This window comes from Rana temporaria, chromosome 1 (genome assembly GCF_905171775.1).
Source record: "Rana temporaria chromosome 1, aRanTem1.1, whole genome shotgun sequence".
Lineage (NCBI taxonomy): Eukaryota > Metazoa > Chordata > Amphibia > Anura > Ranidae > Rana > Rana temporaria.
The window spans coordinates 542,856,593-542,877,309 of NC_053489.1; the positions used below are offsets into that span (position 1 = coordinate 542,856,593).

The 20,717-nt window shown below is 45.6% G+C and overlaps 1 protein-coding gene across 1 annotated transcript in view; it reads right to left on the reverse strand.

The window, feature by feature from the left end:
• The window catches only part of LOC120920741 (probable ATP-dependent RNA helicase DDX60), a 271,914-nt gene that overhangs the window by 67,421 nt on the left and 183,776 nt on the right, over positions 1 to 20,717 (reverse strand). Inside the window, exons 27-29 of the mRNA XM_040332991.1 lie at positions 10,821 to 10,862; positions 970 to 1,099; positions 736 to 888 (exon numbers count right to left, since the gene is read on the reverse strand). Of these exons, the coding sequence (XP_040188925.1) occupies positions 736 to 888; positions 970 to 1,099; positions 10,821 to 10,862 (325 nt within the window). The remainder of the gene's footprint in view (positions 1 to 735; positions 889 to 969; positions 1,100 to 10,820; positions 10,863 to 20,717) is intronic.

Sequence of the window (20,717 nt, forward strand, 5' to 3'; positions counted from 1 at the left end):
CAAGTACCAGTTAAGACTCTTCAATAAGATAGGCATGTACAGTACATTGGTGCAAGACAAAAGACCTTTTGAGCTCACTCAGGACTTCAAGGTGCAAAGTACCTGAGGAAGAGGACTATCACTTCAGGGAATTTTGAATGAAATTAAAGGCTCCCCTGGATTGGAATGATGCTGTATTTTTCTATTTTATCATCTATACTAAATCTTTAAACCAAGCTAAGTAAATTCATTTTATTATTATACGTTTGTGTTGTTTTATTTACTGCAACACATGCAGTATACATATCGGAAAGGTTAAACAAAGAAATTCTAAAAAATCATTGTATTCTGTTTTTTATGTAGATTTTATACAACATAAAAAAAGTTTTTTGGAATTGGGGTTGTAATAGCAACCAATCAGGGAACAATGAATGTAAAGTTAGAATAGGTCTCTACTGGGCCACCATTCCAAACAGTTTGAATTTTTTTCCTCCAGTTTGAATGAATCAGCCCCTGTAGGATCCATACATATATATTGCTAGGGATTACTATACAAATTCTTCATGTACAACTTACTTATTGATAGCATGTGAATGTACAATCCAATGAAATCTCTTTGTCTGTATGTAGTGCATTTAGTGGGATAAATATTAGATATTTTATGTGCTGGATGCGGTCCACTGCTCCCTTGTGTTTTCTTTGGCAGGCATTGGTTAAAATGTCATTCTATATTTTTTACAAGCGTAAAATACTTACTTTAATGTATCCCATTCTGAACAGCATTTCTACAAATGTTCTCCCCTTAGCATCAACTGCTCCATGATGGTAACCAATGCCTCTCTTAGAGAGTGGTATAAGAGCAGATGCGTCCCTTGAGAATGTCACTCTTCTATACAGGTTTTCCAATGTCTGCAAAAAAGTGACATTTACATATAAGCTTAAAACAACACTGACAAAGCAATTTGATTAGTAATCTTATGAAAGCCATACCTTCTCATCCGCAGCCATTTCATCAACATAGGTACAGTCTGGGGGTGTTTCTTTGAGCTTCTCAATTTTCTGCTTTAATATTTTGTAATTCTCCAGCAGAGTGATCTGAGACTCCTGGTTCCTTGTAGTTCTGTGAAAAAAGATCAGAGACCAGGCAAATTAAAATTGTAATTAATGGCCCGGATTCAGGTAGAATTGCCCATAATTTACGGAGGCGCAGGGCAACGTTTTTGCCCTGCGCCCCCGCAAATTTGCTCCGCTTCCCTTGATTCACGGAGCAGAAGCTCCGTAAATTGCGCGGGCGCGCCGGCAAAATGCCCGGCGCAAGAGCACGCAATTTAAATGATCCCGTAGGGGGCGGGAATCATTTAAATTAGGCGCGTTCCCGCGCCGATCGTAGAGCGCATGCTCCGTCGGGAAACTTTCCCGACGTGCATTGCGGCAAATGATGTCGCAAGGACGTCATTTGCTTCAAAGTGAACGTGAATGGCGTCCAGCGCCATTCACGATTCACTTACGCAAACTACGTAAAATTCTAATTTCGCAACGACGGGTATACGTAACATGGGCTGCCCCTGCTAATAGCAGGGGCAGCCTTGCGCGAAAACCGCTGTACGTAAACAACGTAAATTGCATACGCAGGGCTCGCGCAACGTTGTGAATCGGTGTTAGTATGCAATTTGCATACTATACACTGAGCACAACGGGAACGCCACCTAGCGGCCACCGCAAGAATGCAGCCTAAGATATGCGGGCATAAGAGCCTTATGCCGCGCAGATCTTAGGCTGCACTCGGCGTAACGAGGTTCCTGAATCAGGAGCACTCGTTACGCCGGGGCAAGTAAGCAATTGCGCTGTGTAACCTATGGTTACACAGGCGCAATTGCTTCTTGAATCTACCCCATTGTATTTACTCTAGTAAAGAAACCATTGAGCAGAGGCGGCTCTAGGCTTTGTGAGGCCTTAGGCAAAACTTAGACATGAGGCCTCATTCATGCCCATAATGGGAAAAATAATTAAAGCGAAAAAATAATGAACTATGAATTCAGTTTCTAAAATGTTTTCTTACCAATTACTCTCCAATCAAATATAATTCAACATAGGGTATGTGTGTGTATATATACAGTACAGACCAAAAGTTTGGACACACCTTCTCATTCAAAGAGTTTTCTTTATTTTCAGGACTATGAAAATTGTAGATTCGCACTGAAGGCATTAAAACTAAGAATTAACACATGTGGAATTATACATAACAAAAAAGTGTGAAACAACTGAAAATAGATTTCATATTCTAGGTTCTTCAAAGTAGCCACCTTTTGCAGCAGACACTTCTCTAGAACTGGTAAGAGGAGACTGTGTGAATCAGGCCTTCATGGTAGAATATCTGCTAGGAAACCACTGCTAAAGAAAGGCAACAAGCAGAAGAGACTTGTTTGGGCTAAAGAACACAAGGAATGGACATTAGACCAGTGGAAATCTGTGCTTTGGTCTGATGAGTCCAAACTTGAGATCTTTGGTTCCAACCCCCGTGTCTTTGTGCGATGCAGAAAAGGTGAACGGATGGACTCTACATGCCTGGTTCCCACCGTGAAGCATGGAGGAGGAGGTGTGATGGTGTGGGGGTGCTTTGCTGGTGACACTGTTGGGGATTTATTCAAAATTGAAGGCATACTGAACCAGCATGGCTACCACAGCATCTTGCAGCGGCATGCTATTCCATCCGGTTTGCGTTTAGTTGGACCATCATTTATTTTTCAACAGGACAATGACCCCAAACACACCTCCAGGCTGTGTAAGGGCTATTTGACCAAGGAGGAGAGTGATGGGGTGCTGCGCCAGGTGACTACCTCTTGAAGCTCATCAAGAGAATGCCAAGAGTGTGCAAAGCAGTAATCAAAGCAAAATGTGGCTACTTTGAAGAACCTAGAATATGAAATATATTTTATTTCTTTTTATATTTAGTTTTGATGCCTTCAGTGTGAATCTACAATTTTCATAGTCATGAAAATAAAGAAAACTCTTTGAATGAGAAGGTGTGTCCAAACTTTTGGTCTGTACTGTGTATATATATATATATAAAACATTTCTCCATTTACATGAATATCAGGTTAATATAACCCAACACAGAGTTCCCCCTTACATCAGAGTCTGTAGGATTCCCCCTTACAGTGCAAGAGAAAATTTGATGTAAAAGGGAATGCTGCAGATCATGATTTAAGAGGGAATGCTGCAGACTGGTGTAAAGAGGAGCTCTGATGTAAGGTGGGCTCTGGTGACAGCATTCTCCTTTACATCAGAGCTCCCCTTTACATCAGGGTCCACAGAGTTTCAACTTGCATCTAAAATGGGAACTCTGATGACTACAGACCACCTTACAGAGTGAATGCACTAAGGTAAGGGGGGTACTAATATCAGGGGGACCTTTTAAATCAGTGTCTCTTTACCTTACTGTCTTCACTCTCCCCTTACATCAGTGATCCCCCTCAGACTGGCCTTGCAGCGCTGTCACTGACTTCCTCTCAGGTGCACCTTGCAAGGCTCAGTCAGACGGTCCTTTCTAGGCTCCAGCTTGGTGGCTCTGGTTTCATCCTATATTATCTAAGGCGGAGTTGGCATGGTTAGGTTTTTTTTTTTTTCAACTGGTGTGTGGAAGAAAAGATAAATTAACTGATTCACCCCATCCACACAAACAGGCCCGGACTGGGACAAAAAATAGGCCCGGGCATTTAAGACTGAGCAGCCCATTTTTCCAGGAACCGGGGGGTGGGGGGGTGCTTTGTTGGTTTCGTTAGGCATTCGTGGGGGGTGGCTGGTGTCGGTGTCCTCCACACTGTAATGTAGTGCCCCTTTACAGATAGGCCCCTTTATATTACAGTGTCCCTGCAATTATCCCCTCCTTTTACTCTCTGCTCACAGTGCAGATCTCCAGCTCCTCCTACCCCCTTACATCAGAGTCCGCACAGAGCCCCCTTATATCAGGGGCTGCACAGAGCCCCTTTACATCAGAGTCCCCACAGACCCCCCTTACATCAGAGTCCCCACATACCCCCCTTACATCAGAGTCCCCACAGACCCCCCTTACATCAGAGTGCCCACAGACCCTCCTTACATCAGAGTGCCCACAGACCCTCCTTACATCAGAGTCTGCACAGAGCCCCTTTACATCAGAGTCCGCACAGAGCCCCTTTACATCAGAGTCCACACAGGGCCCCTTTACATCAGAGTCCGCACAGGGCCCCTTTACATCAGAGTCCGCACAGAGCCCCTTTACATCAGAGTCCACACAGGGCCCCTTTACATCAGAGTCCGCACAGGGCCCCTTTACATCAGTGGCTGCACAGAGCCCCCTTACATCAGACTCCGCACAGAGCCCCCTTACATCAGAGCCCCCTTACATCAGAGTCCACACAGAGCCCCTTACAACAGAGGACGCACAGTGCTTCCTTACATCAGAGTCCACACAGAGCCCCCTTACATCAGACCCCTCTTACATCAGAGTCCGCACAGAGCCCTCTTACATCAGAGGACACACAGAGCCCCCCTACATCAGAGCCCCCTACATCAGAGTCCGCACAGCGCCCCCCTACATCAGAGTCCACACAGAGCCCCCCTACATCAGAGTCCGCACAGAGCCCCCCTACATCAGAGTCCGCACAGAGCCCCCCTACATCAGAGTCCGCACAGAGCCCCCTACATCAGAGTCCGCACAGAGCCCCCCTACATCAAAATCCACATAGAGCCCCCTTAGTGTCTGCAGAATTTCCACTTACTGTAAGGGGGAGCTCTGGTGGTGTTCTGAGAACAATAAGGAGGCAGGAGAGAGGGTGATCTTACTCACCCCAGGATGGAGGCTCAGGCACAGGCTGTCTGTAGCATTAAATCTTCCTTCCTTGAAGTTCCTTCACATCTCCCCGAGTGTGTAGGCGGGGCTAACTCAGAAGTAGAGGGGCGGGGAGGAGGAGCAGTCGGTCCGAGGAGAGCTGAGAGTGGAAGTGTTCGCTCGCTCTGAGGCTGAGCTGTGTGTGTGACAGCTCAGCCCATGCAGGCTGCAACCGTCGCTAGTAGTTCCACCGGAGAAGGCAGGTATGGCCACGTGGCGGTAGGTGAGCGGCGGCCACGGCCTGTGTTAACCCTGTCCAGGCCACAGTCTCCGCTTACCTTCCGCAGTGTGGCCTGGACATCAACAGGCCTATAGAGTGGGTGGCACCGGCCTACCATGTCCGGGCCCACCGGGCATATTCCCGGTCTGCCCTATGGCCAGTCTGGGTCTGCACACAAATGACACAGCTAGAGAAATCCCCCCAATGTCAGAATATACTGATCAGTCTGCAACCATTTGGCTTTGGCCGCTGATTAAAGGAAAGCTTTCTAGCATGGCCGTTCGACAGAAGTTGATCTACTGATTGATTTCTGTTGAACAGAAAGTGGGCAAGTCAGACACAGACTGAAATGTGTCTGGTCCCTAGTGAACTGGTCGATTTTTTGTTTGTGTGTGCCCAGATTAAAGGGGTTGTAAAACCTCATTATGGTGAAAAAACTTTTGCCAGTGACCTGTCCCCCAGCCCCCCTGTTTTACTTACCTGAGCACTAAATTTCCCTCAGTGGAGTCCCGGGTCCTGGCTGTTGATTGGATAGATTGATAGCAGCACAGCCATTGGCTCCCGCTGCTGTCAATCAAATCCAATGATGTGCCTGAGGAGTGGGGCAGGCAATCATGTCTATGAATGCAAATGCTCGACTCGGGAGCATGCCCGCAAGGTAACCCCTCGGGAGAGCACTTCTCCTAGGGGGGTTATCTGATGCAGGCAGGAGCCGCCGAGGGACCCCAGAAGAGGAGCCTCTAATTCCAGTAGAGTGAGTAGACCCTCACAAAACATGCCTTTAGTAAATGTTCAGTGAAGTTTTATGATCCTGGGAAGTAGTGTAGTTGTGGTCTGTGATCTTATCAGAGTTGCAGGATACTGATATAATCTACCAGTAATCTGCAAGCACTGATTGCAGACTGTCACACACACACACACACACACACACACACACGGGACGTTTTACAACTCTGGTATTTCTGACACTAATCCAGCTTGTTCTGAAAATAGATTAGCACCTCACCTTACTAGCAGCTTGTGAGCTGGTCTGGGGACTCCTGGGCTGGACAGTGATCGGTGCTGCAGAGTGTGCAGAGTGATGAACTTTCTCTGGCTGCTCCGCCCACCTCTGCTGCTGCTCACACTGTACAAGCTCCGACCCAGCCAGGCAAACTGGCTGTGAGAATCGTCCATCTATATGGGCATTTGTATGGCTGTAGCTACAGAGAGGAGGCACGGTGTACACAACCTCATCTCAGGCCATTTCTTCTGCACTGAATAAGCACAGTGCAGCTCGCAATCCAGCCCCCTCTTCCAGCACTGGTGTTGGCTTTCAGAGAAGCCGGCTAGGAGGCAGTAGAGGTCATGAGCTGTTTTCTGTGTGAGGAGGATTTTACAGCCGGCACGGCTGGAACTTTTACATGCTTACCCCGCCAGCCTCGGGACACTGACCAGGCACATTCCCTCTCACACATTCGGCAAAGTAGGCGGGTGCGAGGCCTTAGGCCACCGCCTACTTTGCCTAATTAGAGAGCCGCCTCTGTGCATGAGGCTAAAATTTGCCAATTCCTCATTTGTAAAAAGCTGTAGAAGCAATCTTCACGGAAATACTTGAAGATTGCTTCTACAGCTTTTTACAAATGAGGAATTGGCAAATTTTAGCCTCATGCCCCAAAGTGAGTCTACAAAGAACATTTGTGAGTACCAGATTTTATTATTTTTAATGAAGATCGCAATGTTTGTTCCATATCATTATTCTTGCTTAGTAAAAGTTCAATAATATATTACTGAGTTTGATCCTTTGACTGTTTTTTAAGATAAACAGTTACATGAAAAGAAAATGCAATACAGTAAGATAATTGTACAGCATACTAAAACATTGTTATCAGTAATTTTTTATAGTTTGAAGATATTCCTATCCAAATCATGTCCAATCAACTGAATTTACCACAGGTAGGCTCCAATCAAGTTGTAGAAACATCTCAAGGATGATCAGTGGAAACAGGAAGGTTGTGAATACTTATGTACATGTGATTTATTTTTCGTTTTTTATTTTTAATAAACTTTATTTCTGTCATTATGGGGTATTGCTAGTAGAATTTTGAGGAAAATAATTAATTTAATCCATTTTGGAATAAGGCTGTAATGTAACAAAAAGTGAAGCACTGTGAATACTTTCCGGATGCACTGTATTTTCCTTAATTTTATAACCTATTGTAGATAACATAAAGCTGGTTGCTGTGGGTGTTGGAAGATAGGTCTTTTTTATAGTTACTTTTAACAATGAGACTAAAGGGGCTTAATTATGAAGAGCAACGTAAAGGAGAAATACGGGGCCAGATCCTCAAAAGAGATACGGCGGAGTAACTGCTGTTACTCCGTCGTATCCCTGGTCCTAACTATGGAACTGATCCACAGACTCAGTTTCCCATAGTTAGGACGAAGATCCGACATGTGTAATTGAATTACACTGTCGGATCTTAAGGATGCAATTCTAGGCCGGCCGCTAGGTGGCGAGGCCATTGCGGCCGGCGTAGAATATGCAAATGACCAGTTACGGCGATCCACAAACTTTCCGACGGGCCCGTCGCTCTAAATCTACGTCGTTTACGTCGAGTTCCGCCGCGTAAAACTAGGGCTAAGCCCTAGTTGTCTTAAGCCATGTTAAGTATGGCCGTCGTTCCCGCGTCGAATTTTAAATTCTACGTCGTTTGCGTAAGACGTCCGTGAATGGCGCTGGACGCCATATACGTTAACGTCTAAGCAAATGACGTCGGAGCGACGTCAGTTAGCGCAATGCACGTCGGGTAATTTACCCGACGGAGCATGCGCAGTACGTCCGGCGCGGGAGCGCGCCTAATTTAAATGGGACTCGCCCATTTGAATAGGAACGCCTTGCGCCGGACGGATTTAAGTTACAGCGCCGCAAAATTCCAGGTAAGTGCTTTGTGGATCGGCACCTAACTTGGGAATTTTGCGGCGGAGTAACTTAAATCAGAAAAGTTACGTTGCGCCGCGGCTTTGTGGATAACCCCCACGGTCACAAGAGTGCACTTAGTTCTGCACTCATGTGACCAGTTTCAGCCCACATCGGTCTAAAGCCCATTGTTCGCTGACATCACAGAGCCAGTTCAGGCCCTGCAGGGATCCTGACAATAATATCATATCTACCCAGATTTCTTAGGCCTTGTTCACACGACCGAACATGTCCACTGAAACTGGTCCGTCGGAGTTTTCCGGCCTAGCGGACAGGTTTCCAGCGGACAAAAGTTTCTTAGCATGCTAAGAAACTTGTCCGCTGGAAGCCTGTCCGTCGGACATGTTCGACTGGCCCGAAATCCCGCGCATGCGTCAAAGTAATTCGACGCATGCGTGGAAGCATTGAACTTCCTGGTTCGCGCACGTCGCCGCGTCATCGTCGCCGCCACGTCGCTGCCACGTCACCGCGTTTTCTGTCCGCAGGGAATTTGGTCTGTTGGTGTGTCTCCCAGCAGACATGTCCGATGAAAGCGGTCCACGGACCGTTTTCATCGGACATGTCTGGTCGTGTGTACGAGGCCTTACTGGCAGCTGGCTCAAGCCTCTGAGCACGCCGCTGAAGCTCATGGTAAATGCAACTACACTGCACACTGTATATCTCCAAAAACTCTTTGACATGAGTTTTGAGTGAAGCTACTAGGTGACTCAGTCCAAAATTTTAGTTTGAGGTGGGTTTACTTTCTAGTACTTTGAACTTGCATAATTAAATGTACTTCATATGTACTATCAGTGGCGTAGTGTGGGTTGTCAGCGCCCGGGGCAGGGCAAGAGATTTGTGCCCCTTAACCCACGGATTTTTAGCACTCTCTGAGTCCCTTCCGCTAGTACAGTAGTACTGACCAACCTGATTTCTACACTGACCTACCTGACCACTATAAAAGATAGATGAAGGATGGATGGCCGCACTCCGAAAACCGTACAGGTTGTCTTTTATTAAATGAACAGCAAATACATCACCAGATCAATAAGCACTGATTGAATAAGCACTGATTTTGTGCGAAACTTCGGCTGTTCCCCTGTTCCTGTTGTTTTGATCTGGTGATGTATTTGCTGTTCATTTAATAAAAGACAACCTGTACGGTTTTTGGAGTGCGGCCATCCATCCTTCATCTATCTTTTATGCTTGCCTAGTGCACCGCCAGCACCCTTGGAATCCTGTAACAGTGTGTGACCGTATAGTAGACCCACCTGGAGCGGTGACTTTCTTTCTTCTACCTGACCACTATACTAACCTACCTGATTCCTACAATGACCTATATGATTGTTATACTGACCACTACACTGACCTATATGATAGTTATAATGACCACTACACTGACCTACCCGATTGCTATACTGACCACCACACTGACTTACCTGATTGCTATACTGACCACTACACTGACCTACCTGATTCCTATACTAACCACTACACTGACCCACCTGATCCCTACACTGTCCACTACACACATTATTATTGCTCACCGATTGGTTGCTAGACGATACTGCACATAATTAATGCTTAGCCATTGTTTACTAGAGGTTACTGCACATCATTACTACAAACTGATAGAGGTTGATGGTTGATAGAGGTTACGGTAAATTATTATTGCTTTCCGATTACTTGCTAGAGATTACAGTAGATCATTACTGTTCACTGATTGGTTGCTGAAGGTTACTGCACATCATTACTACTCACTGGTTGCTAGAGGTTACTGCACATTATTAATGAAGGAAGTGCGCTGTGTGTGACTTGCAGGGTGGGGGCGGTGCACCGTGTGTGGCTTGCAGGGTTGAGAGCGGTGCGAAATGTGTGGCTTGCAGGATTGAGGGTGGTGTGCCGTGTGTGGCTTGCAGGGTTTACCAGGGTGCGCCATGTGTAGCGTGCAGGGTTGACGGGGGTGCCATCTGTGTGTCGTGCAGGGTTGACGAGGGTGCACCATGTGTGGCATGCAGGGTTGACAAGGGTGCACCGTGTATGTCATGCAGGGTTGACGGGGGTGCGCTGTGTGGGGCGTGCAGGGTTGAGGGGGGGTGCACCGTGTGTGGGGTGCAGGGTGAAGGGGGTAGCGCTGTACGCAGGGTTGAGGGGGGTGCGTAGTGTACATCCCCCCAATACGAAGCTCTCTTTCCAACAGATTCCAGTTCAGAGCTCAGCCCCAGCCCCCCCCCCCTCCGTCTGCAGCTGCCGGTAAGGAGGGGTGGTCTGTGTGGATGATGCATCATCCTCTTCCTCCTGGCCCCGGTTTCCTCCAGTCCTGGGGTGGTCGGTGCAGGGTCAGAGTGACACTGACAGGCAGGCCTCAGGAGAAGCGGCAGTGGTGGGAAGTCCAGGCTGTGGGGCGGGCTAAGTGGAGACGGGCAGCATGTCACACGCCAGGATCCAGGACCTTGTGTGTGGGGAGTGGGATGTGATGGAAAGGATGCATCGTGAGTCGCCTGCCCTCCTCCTTCCCCCCCAGTCTCCATACAGTCACAATCCCTGAGATCGTCAAGGATGGTCTTCAGTGTACATTTGCTCACTGCTGTGTCAGTGTCACCGCTGGAGCCTAATCCGGGACTGCACCGCAACTTTCTCATAGCGAAGCGGAAGAGCTCACAGTCTCCTAGAGCTGCAGGTAACCTGCCGCTGCACCCCTCTAAATTTTGCATCCTGGGCAACCCCCCCCTGCCCCCCCCATGCTATGCCACTGTGTACTATATACTTTTATATTCTTAAGAATATTTATTTGCATTCGAAGATTTACTTACGCATTTGAACGTTTTGAATCAAACGAGTCACTGCAACTTGGCCTGGGTTCAAAGAAAAAAAATTATGATTATTTTTCCCAACCAAGCTTTTTTATAAAATGATCTTATAAACATATAGATTTATAAACTATAGGTACTTATATAGCGTCGTAAATTTACGCAGCACTTTACATATATATACTGTATATTCACAAAAGTCCCTGTCAAGTCAAGGAGCTTACAATCTAAGATACCTAACAGGGCTTTTTTTCAGGGGGAACTTGGGGGAACTCAGTTCCACCACCTTTGGCTCATATCCTTTGGTGCCTGCTCACCACAACCACTTGTAAACACAGAAGTCTGGTTTCTGTGTTTACAAGTGACAGCTCTGCACTCTGTGTGTAACCCCCTGAACTCTGCACTCTGTATGTAATGCAATCCTGGTATTTAATGCCCCTTTAAGACCCTTCTACTGTTTGTGAAATATGAACAGGGTCGTGGTTGAGTTCCTGCACCTATTTTCTGAGAAAAAAAACTCTGCCTAACATACATCCATACACATACTAGGGCTTAGACAGGATCCAATTAACCTACCAGTATGTGTTTGGAGTTTTGGAGGAAACTGGAGTACCCAGAGGAAACCCACAGAGGCACAGGGAGAACATCCAAACTCCAGGCAGGTAGTGCCATGGTTGGATTTCGGACCAATGACCCTGGTGCTGCTAGGTAGAAGTGCTAACCACTTAGCTACTGTGCTGCCCAATTTATAGACTTATATGGTAATATATACAGGGGTAGATTCAGCAAGCAATTACGCCTGCGTATCCATAGATACGCAGCGTAATTGCTAAGTAGCGCCGGCGTATCAACTTTCTGTATTCAGAAAGCTCGATACGCCGACTGTAGCCTAAGATACGACTGGCATAAGGCTCTTATGCCGTTGTATCTTAGGGTGCATTCTGACGCTGGCCGCTAGGTGGCGTTCCCGTAGTTGTCAGCATAGAGTATGCAAATTGCATACTCACGCCGATTCACAAACGTACGCGCGCCCGGCGGTCGTGTTTTACGTCGTTTGTGTTTGTCGCTTTCGTCGTAAGGCTGCTCCTGCTATTAGGAGGCGCAGCCAATGGTAAGTATGGACATCGTTCCCGCGTCGCGATTTTCGAAATTTACGTTGTTTGCGTAAGTGGATCGTGAATGGCGCTGGACGCCATTTACGTTCACGTCGAAGCAAATGACGTCCTTGCGACGTCATTTACCGCAATGCACGTCGGGAAATTTTCCCGACGGAGCATGCGCAGTACGTTCGGCGCTGGAACGCGCCTAATTTAACCACTTAAGCCCCGGACCAATACGCTGTCTAAAGACCCAAGGTGTTTTTACAATTTGTCACTACGCTGCTTTAACTGGTAATTGCGCGGTCATGCAATGTTGTACCGAAACGAAATTTGCGTCCTTTTCTTCCCACAAATAGAGCTTTCTTTTGATGGTATTTGATTGCCTCAGCGATTTTTATTTTTTGCGATATAAACGGAAAAAGACCGAAAATTTAGAAAAAAAAATATTTTTCTTATAACAAAAAGTAAAAAATATCGAATAAACTAAATTTTACTCAAACATTTAGGCCAAAATGTATTCAGCCACATGTCTTTAGTAAAAAAAAATCGCATTAAGCGTATATTTATTGGTTTTCGCAAAAATTATAGCGTCTACAAACGCCTATCTCATTTCTTGAGGTGCTAAAATGGCAGGGCAGTACAAAACCCCCCCAAATGACCCCATTTTGGAAAGTAGACACCCCAAGGAAACTGCTGAGAGGCATGTTGAGTCCATTGAATATTTTTTTTTTTTGTCCCAAGTGATTGAATAATGACAAAAAAAAAACAATTACAAAAAGTTGTCACTAAATGATATATTGCTCACACATGCCATAGTTATATGTGGAATTGCACCCCAAAATACATTCTGCTGCTTCTCCTGAGTACGGGGATACCACATGTTTGGGACTTTTTGGGAGCCTAGCCGCGTACGGGGCCCCGAAAACCAAGCACCGCCTTCAGCATTTCTAAGGGCACAAATTCTTGATTTCACTCCTCACTACCTATCAAGGTTTCGAAGGCCATAAAATGCCAAAATAGCACAAAACCCCCCCAAATGACCCCATTTTGGAAAGTAGACACCCCAAGCTATTTGCTGAGAGGGATTTCGAGTCCATGGAATATTTTATATTTTGACACAAGTTGCGGGAATATGACAAACTGATTTTTTTTTTGCACAAAGTTGTCACTAAATGATATATTGCTCACACATGCCATAGTTATATGTGGAATTGCACCCCAAAATACATTCTGCTGCTTCTCCTGAGTACGGGGATACCACATGTGTGGGACTTTTTGTGAGCCTAGCCACATACGGGGCCCCGAAAACAAAGCACCGCCTTCAAGATTTCTAAGGGCATACATTTTTGATTTCACTCCTCACTACCTATCACTACCTATCACAGTTTTGAAGGCCATAAAATGCCAAGATGGCACACAACCCCACCAAATGACCCCATTTTGGAAAGAAGACACCCCAAGCTATTTGCTGAGAGGCATGTTGAGTCCATGGAATATTTAATTTTATGGCCCCAAGTGATTGAATAATGACCAAAAAAAATAAATATATATATTTTTACAAAACGTTGTCACTAAATGATATATTTCTCACACATGCCATGGGCATATGTGGAATTACACCCCAAAATACATTCTGCTGCTTCTCCTGAGTACGTGGATACCACATGTGTGGGACTTTTTGGGAGCCTAGCCGCATACGGGGCCCCGAAAACCAAGCACTGCCTTCAAGATTTCTAAGGGCATACATTTTTGATTTCACTCCTCACTACCTATCACAGTTTTGAAGGCCATAAAATGCCAAGATGGCACACAACCCCCCCAAATGACCCCATTTTGGAAAGAAGACACCCCAAGCTATTTGCTGAGAGGCATGTTGAGTCCATGGAATATTTAATTTTTTTGCCCCAAGTCACTGAATAATGACCAAAAAAAAAAAATGACAAAACGTTGTCACTAAATGATATATTTCTCACACATGCCATAGGCATATGTGGAATTACACCCCAAAATACATTCTGCTGCTTCTCCTCAGTACGGGGATACCACATATGTGGGACTTTTTGGGAGCCTAGCCGCGTACGGGGCCCCGAAAACCAAGCACTGCCTTCAAGATTTGTGTGAGTGAAATCAAAAATTTATGTCCTTAGAAATCTTGAAGGTGGTGATTGGTTTTCGGGGTCCCGTACGCGGATAGGCTCCCAAAAAGTCCCACACATGTGGTATCCCCGTACTCAGGAGAAGCAGCAGAATGTATTTTGGGGTGCAATTCCACATATAACTGTGGCATGTGTGAGAAATATATCATTTAGTGACAATGTTTTGTACATTTATTTTTTTTTGGTCATTATTCAATCACTTGGGGCAAAAAAATTAAATATTCCATGGACTCAACATGCCTCTCAGCAAATAGCTTGGGGTGTCTACTTTCCAAAATGGGGTCATTTGGGGGGGGTTTTGTGCTATTTTGGCATTTTATGGCCTTCGAAACTGTGATATGTAGTGGGGAGTGAAATCAAAAATTTGCGCCCTTAGAAATGCTAAGGCGGTGCTTGGTTTTCAGGGTCCCGTACGCGGCTAGGCTCCCAAAAAGTCCCAAACATGTGGTATCCCCGTACTCAGGAGAAGCAGCAGAATGTATTTTGGGGTGCAACTCCACATATAACCATGGCATGTGTAAGCAATATATCATTTAGTGACAATTTTTTTTTTGTCATTATTCAATCACTTTGGACAAAAAAAAAAAAAAAATCAATGGACTCAACATGTCTCTCAGCAGTTTCCTTGGGGTGTCTTCTTTCCAAAATGGGGTCATTTGGGTTTTTGTTGTGCTATTTTGGCATTTTATGGCCTTCGAAACTGTGATAGGTAGTGAGGAGTGAAATCAAAAATTTACACCCTTAGAAAGCCTGAAGGCGGTGATTGGTTTTTGGGGTCCCGTACGCGTCTAGGCTCCCAAAAAGTCTAACACATGTGGTATCCCAGTACTCAGGAGAAGCAGAAGAATGTATTTTGGGGTGTAATTCCACATATGCCCATGGCATGTTTGAGCAATATATCATTTAGTGACAACTTTGCGCAAAAAAAAAAAAAATATATATATATATATATTTATTTTTCCCGCAACTTGGGTCAAAATATAAAATATTCCATGGACTTGAGATGCCTCTCAGCAAATAGCTTGGGGTGTCTACTTTCCAAAATGGGGTCATTTGGGGGGGTTTTGAATTGTCCTGGCATTTTATGCACAACATTTAGAAGCTTATGTCGCACATCACCCACTCTTCTAACCACTTGAAGAAAAAGCCCTTTCTGACACTGTTTGTTTACATAAAAACTTTTTTGCAAGAAAGTTAATTTGAACCCCCAAACATTATATATTTTTTTAAAGCAAAGGCCCTACAGATTAAAATGGTGGGTGTTGCAAATTTTTTTCAAACGCATTTTTTGGGGAAAAAATACACTTTTTTTTATTTTAAAGCACTAAAACACACTATATTGCCCAAATTATTGATGAAATAAAAATTATGATCTTAGGCCGAGTACATGGATACCAAACACGACATACTTTAAAATTGCGCACAAACGCGCAGTGGCGACAAACTACATACATTTTTAAAAGCCTTTAAAAGCCTTTACAGGTTACCACATTAGATTTACAGAGTAGGTCTACTGCTAAAATGACTGCCCTCGATCTGCCCTTCGCGGTGATACCTCACATGCATGGTGCAATTGCTGTTTACATATGAATCCAGAACGACGCTTGCGTTCGCCTTTGCGCAAGAGCAGGGGGGGACAGGAATGCTTTTTTTTTTTTTTTTTTTTTTATATATTTATTTCGCTTTTTTTATTTTATTTGTTAACTGGTCCTTCCATTTTTATTTTTTTTTACCATTTTTATTGTTATCTCAGGGAATGTAAATATCCCTTATGATAGCAATAGTTAGTGACAGGTACTCTTTTTTTTTTTTAAATGGGGTCTATTAGACCCTAGATCTTTCCTCTGCCTTCAAAGCATCTGACCACACCAAGATCGGTGTGTTAAAATGCTTTCCCATATTCTCAATGGCGCCGTTTATATCCGGGGGGGGGGGACATTCCCTCCCACTGAATGTAAAAGCAGTCTAGAGGCTAATTAGCCGCTAGGACTGCTTTTACATGAAAGCCGAACGCTGGCTGAAAAGAATGATACCAAGATGATGCCTAAACCCGCAGGCATCATTCTGGTATAACCATTCAAAGTCCAGCAACATACCAGTACGTTGATGGTTCTTGTTGGACATGTATTGTAATCTTTTTTTTCATGCAGCCTGTTGGCTGAACGAAAAAAAGATTGATCGGTGGGTATGCCCACCATTAGAATACCTCCCTTCATCCACCCACTTCTAATGATGGGCATACATGCACCATTTATATATGCCGAAGCATGGGGGCATCCTCCCGCAAAAAAGTTATGCCGCGTACACGGTCGGACTTTTCTATTCCGCGTACACACGGTCGGACTTTTCTATGCCGTGTACACATGGTCAGACTTTTCCACGGGAAAGCCTCCGTAGGAATGTCAACCGTATGTACGCGGCATTAGGAGCAAAATCGCTCCTCCGCCCCTAATGCCCCCCTGCTTCGGCATATATGCTCTTTTTTGAACTGTGGTGGTGAAATCAGCTCCTACAGCATTGGAGTCACGGCTTTATATATCGTGGGAGCAAACGCTGTTGCTGTCACGCTAAATAAATCCGCGCTGCAACTGAATGGCGTACCTGCTAAGCAAATGATGGTTAACATTAAAACAAAGTAACATTCCAGTATAACAGTAAGATCATACCATACCTGCAAAGCAAATACCTATAAAAAAAACATAGTAAAAAATAAAACATTTTTTAACGCAACCTGTGCCTAAAATATATATATATATATATATATATGCCGAAGCATGGGGGCATCCTCCCGCAAAAAAGTTATGCCGCGTACACGGTCGGACTTTTCTATGCCGCGTACACATGGTCGGACTTTTCTATGCCATGTACACATGGTCAGACTTTTCCACGGGAAAGCCTCCGTAGGAATGTCAACCGTATGTACACGGCATTAGGAGCAAAATCGCTCCTCCGCCCCTAATTCCCCAATGCTTCGGCATATATGCTCTTTTTTTAACTGTGGTGGTAAAATCACCTCCTACAGCACTGGAGTCGCGGCTTTATATATCGTGGGAGCAAACGCTGTTGCTGTCAAGATAAATAAGTTCGCGCAACAGCTGAATGGCGTACCTGAAAACAGTAAAGTAAATTACATACCTGAAAAGCAAGCATGAAAAAACATAACAATAAAACTTTGCAGAATAGAATACAGTAAAAAAGAGAAGAACAATAGAGAGAGAATAGAGAGGGAGAGAACAATAAAACGACAACTATTTTTTTTTTTTTTATTTTTTCCTTTTTTTTTTGTTTTTTAACACTTTTTTTTGTAACGAACTGTTCAACTTTTCGGTTCCAGGTTTGGGTCTCTCAAAATGCGATGGCATCTTGGGAGACCCTCTGTAAGTGTACTTAGCCTGTGTAATGTTTTACCCTACACTAAAAATTAACGTGTGTGTGGAAGCGTTCAAAACATTCCCCAATACAAAGACCAGGATTGCCAGGACAGCGGGGACAAAAATAACGGGTGTCACGCCTAAATCCGCGCTTGCTACAGACACGACATCTTCTTTGGGGGGCTCGAAAAATGCCTCTCATGCAGTCGGCTTACTGCATTTGGTAGGGGCTGGTGAGGTACAGTACCGCCTGCATACAGGAGTTCTGTGATGATATCCCTCTGGAATTGAAGGAAGGATCCATCCTGTCCTGAAGCTCTGTATAAGACATGAGCATTCAGTAGAGCCAATTTAAATAAATGTAGAGACACTTTTTTGTACCAGCGTCTCGTCTTGCGGGCAATATGATACGGCGCCATCAACTGGTCGTTGAGGTCCACCCCTCCCATGTTTTGGTTATATTCGTGGACACAGAGGGGTTTCTCCACAACACCAGTCGCCGTACGAATTTGTACTGTCGTGTCTGCGTGAAGGGTGGTAAGAACGAAAACATTCCTATTGTCCCGCCACTTCACAGCGAGCAAATTTTTACATCTGAAGCAGGCTCTCGCCCCCAGGCTAAGACGGGCATCTACAAGCCTCTGGGGGAAGCCCCGGCGATTAGGTCGCACGGTGCCACATGCTCCAATCTGATGATCAAACAAGTGGCTAAAAAGTGGCACGCTGCTGTAAAAATTGTCCACGTATAAGTGGTACCCTTTTCCGAATAAGGGTGCCACCAAGTCCCACACGATCTTGCCAGCGCTCCCCATGTAATCTGGGCATCCTTCCGGCTCTACCTCACTATCTTTGCCCTCGTAAACCCTAAAGCTCCATGTGTAGCCTGTGGCCCTGTCACAGAGCTTATAGAGCTTGACCCCGTATCTGGAACGCTTGCTGGGAATGTACTGTTTGAAAGACAAGCGGCCAGCAAATTTAACCAGGGATTCATCAACGCATACAACCTGCTGGGGATTAAACAAGGCTGCAAAACGTTCGTTGAAATGGTTTACGAGGGGCCGAATTTTGTAGAGCCGGTCAAATTCAGGGTCTCCACGTGGACGACAAAGTGCATTGTCACTGAAATGCAGAAACCGCAGGATCAACTTGTATCGTTTCCTGGCCATGCAAGCAGAGAACAAGGGCATATGGTCGATGGGATGTCTGGACCAATACATCCGCAACTCCGGAAATGTGTGTATGCCCATGTTGAGGGTAAGGCCCAGAAAGATCTTAAATTCGGAAACCTCAAGAGGTTTCCATTCTTTGGCAAGGAGAGACTGGGGGTTAGCGGCGATGTAGGTACCAGCATATAAATTACTCTGGTCCACAATAGATCTATAGAGATCTTCCGTGAAATACAGCGAATAAAAATCAAGTGGCATAAAATTCGCTGTATCCACCTGAATACCGGGTTGGCCAGTGAATGGGGGAAGTATGGGTGCTGCAGAAGTGGTGGGGACCCAATCAGGATAGGCGAATTCTGCAGGAAGGGCACTATGGGCACGATGGGCCTGTCTCTGTCTTCTTCTTGGTGGCAGCGGGACACTACTTGTGCTTGCCACCTCGCCAGCTTGAACTGCACTTATGGGACTCGCCACGTCGCCACGTCTTACTGCAGTGCTGGATGAACGACCAGGGTGTACTAGGCCGCTGGTGCTTGCCAATCCCCCAGAAGGAATAGCAGCGCTAGTACTGGCTCTCTGCTCCATACAAGGGTCCTGCGGTTCTTGCTGCTCAACAACATCAGAACGGGGTCGGGTACGCCTGGCCTTAGCAGGGACCACCACTCCGTCGTCCGAACTATCTGACATGGAGCCGCTGTCGTAAATAGGATCGTATTCTGAGCCAGATTCTGTCAGATGCGTGACCTCCTCTTCTTCACTATCTGACATGCTCAAGATTCAGAGATAGTTAGGCCGGCGTATCAGTAGAATATGTAAATTACTAGATACGATTATTCACGAACGTACGTGCGCCCGACGCAGTTAAGATACGCCGTTTACGTAAGGCGTTTTCAGGCATAAAGTTATTCCATCAAATAGCTGGACTAGTCAATGTTAAGTATGGCCGTCGTTCCCGCGTCGAAATTTGAAAATTTTACGTCGTTTGCGTAGGTCGTCCGTGAATAGGGCTGGACGTAATTTACGTTCACGTCAAAACCAATACGTCCTTGCGGCGTACTTTGGAGCAATGCACACTGGGATATGTACACGGACGGCGCATGCGCTGTTCGTAAAAACCGTCAATCACGTCAGGTCACCCCCTATTAACATAAAACACGCCCCCTCAGCCTAATTTTAATTAGGCGCGCTTTAGCCGGCCCCATTTATGCTACGCCGCCATAAGTTAGGAGGCAAGTACTTTGTGAATACAGTACTTGCCTCTCTGACTTAAAGCGGCGTAGCGTGAATACTATACGCCACGCCGCCTTAAAGTTGCGGCGGCGTCTCTGAATCCAGCTAAGAGATTTGCAATTAAGCAGACATAAAACACTTGGGCCCGGATTCACAAAGGATTTACGATGGCGTATCTCCAGATACGCCGTCGTAAGTCCGAATGTGAGGCGTCGTATCTCGGCGCCTGATTCAAAGAATCAGATACGCCAGAATTTGACTAAAATACGACTGACGTAAATCTCTTACGCCGTCGTATCTTAGGTGCATATTTACGCTGGCCGCTTGGGGCGCTTCCGTATATTTCCGTGTCAAATATGTAAATTAGCTAGATACGCCGATTCACGAACGTACTTGTGCCTGGCGTATTAAAATACGCTGTTTCCGTAAGGTGTTCGACCGGCGTAACTTTACCCCTCATAAAGCAGGGTAAGTCATGTTAAGGTATGGACGTCGGAACAGCGCCGTATTTTACGTTGTTTGCGTAAGTCGTACGTGAATGGGGATGGTCGTAGGTTACGTTCACGTCGACTAAGCATTGAGCCTGCGTAACTTAGGGAGAAAATTTGACGTGATACTGAGCATGCGCGCGCATGCGCCGTTCGTTAGGCGCGTCATTTACGTGGGGTCACGTTTCATTTCCATACAACACGCCCCCTACCAGCCTACTTTGAATTACGCTGGCTTACGCCGGCCCATTTACGCTACGCCGCCGTAACTTAGGGCACAAGTTCTTTGTGAATACGGTACTCGCCTCTCTAAGTTACGGCAGCGTAGCGTATACGAGATACGATACACCCGCTTAAACTTAAGCCAATCTTTCCGAATCTGGCCCGAG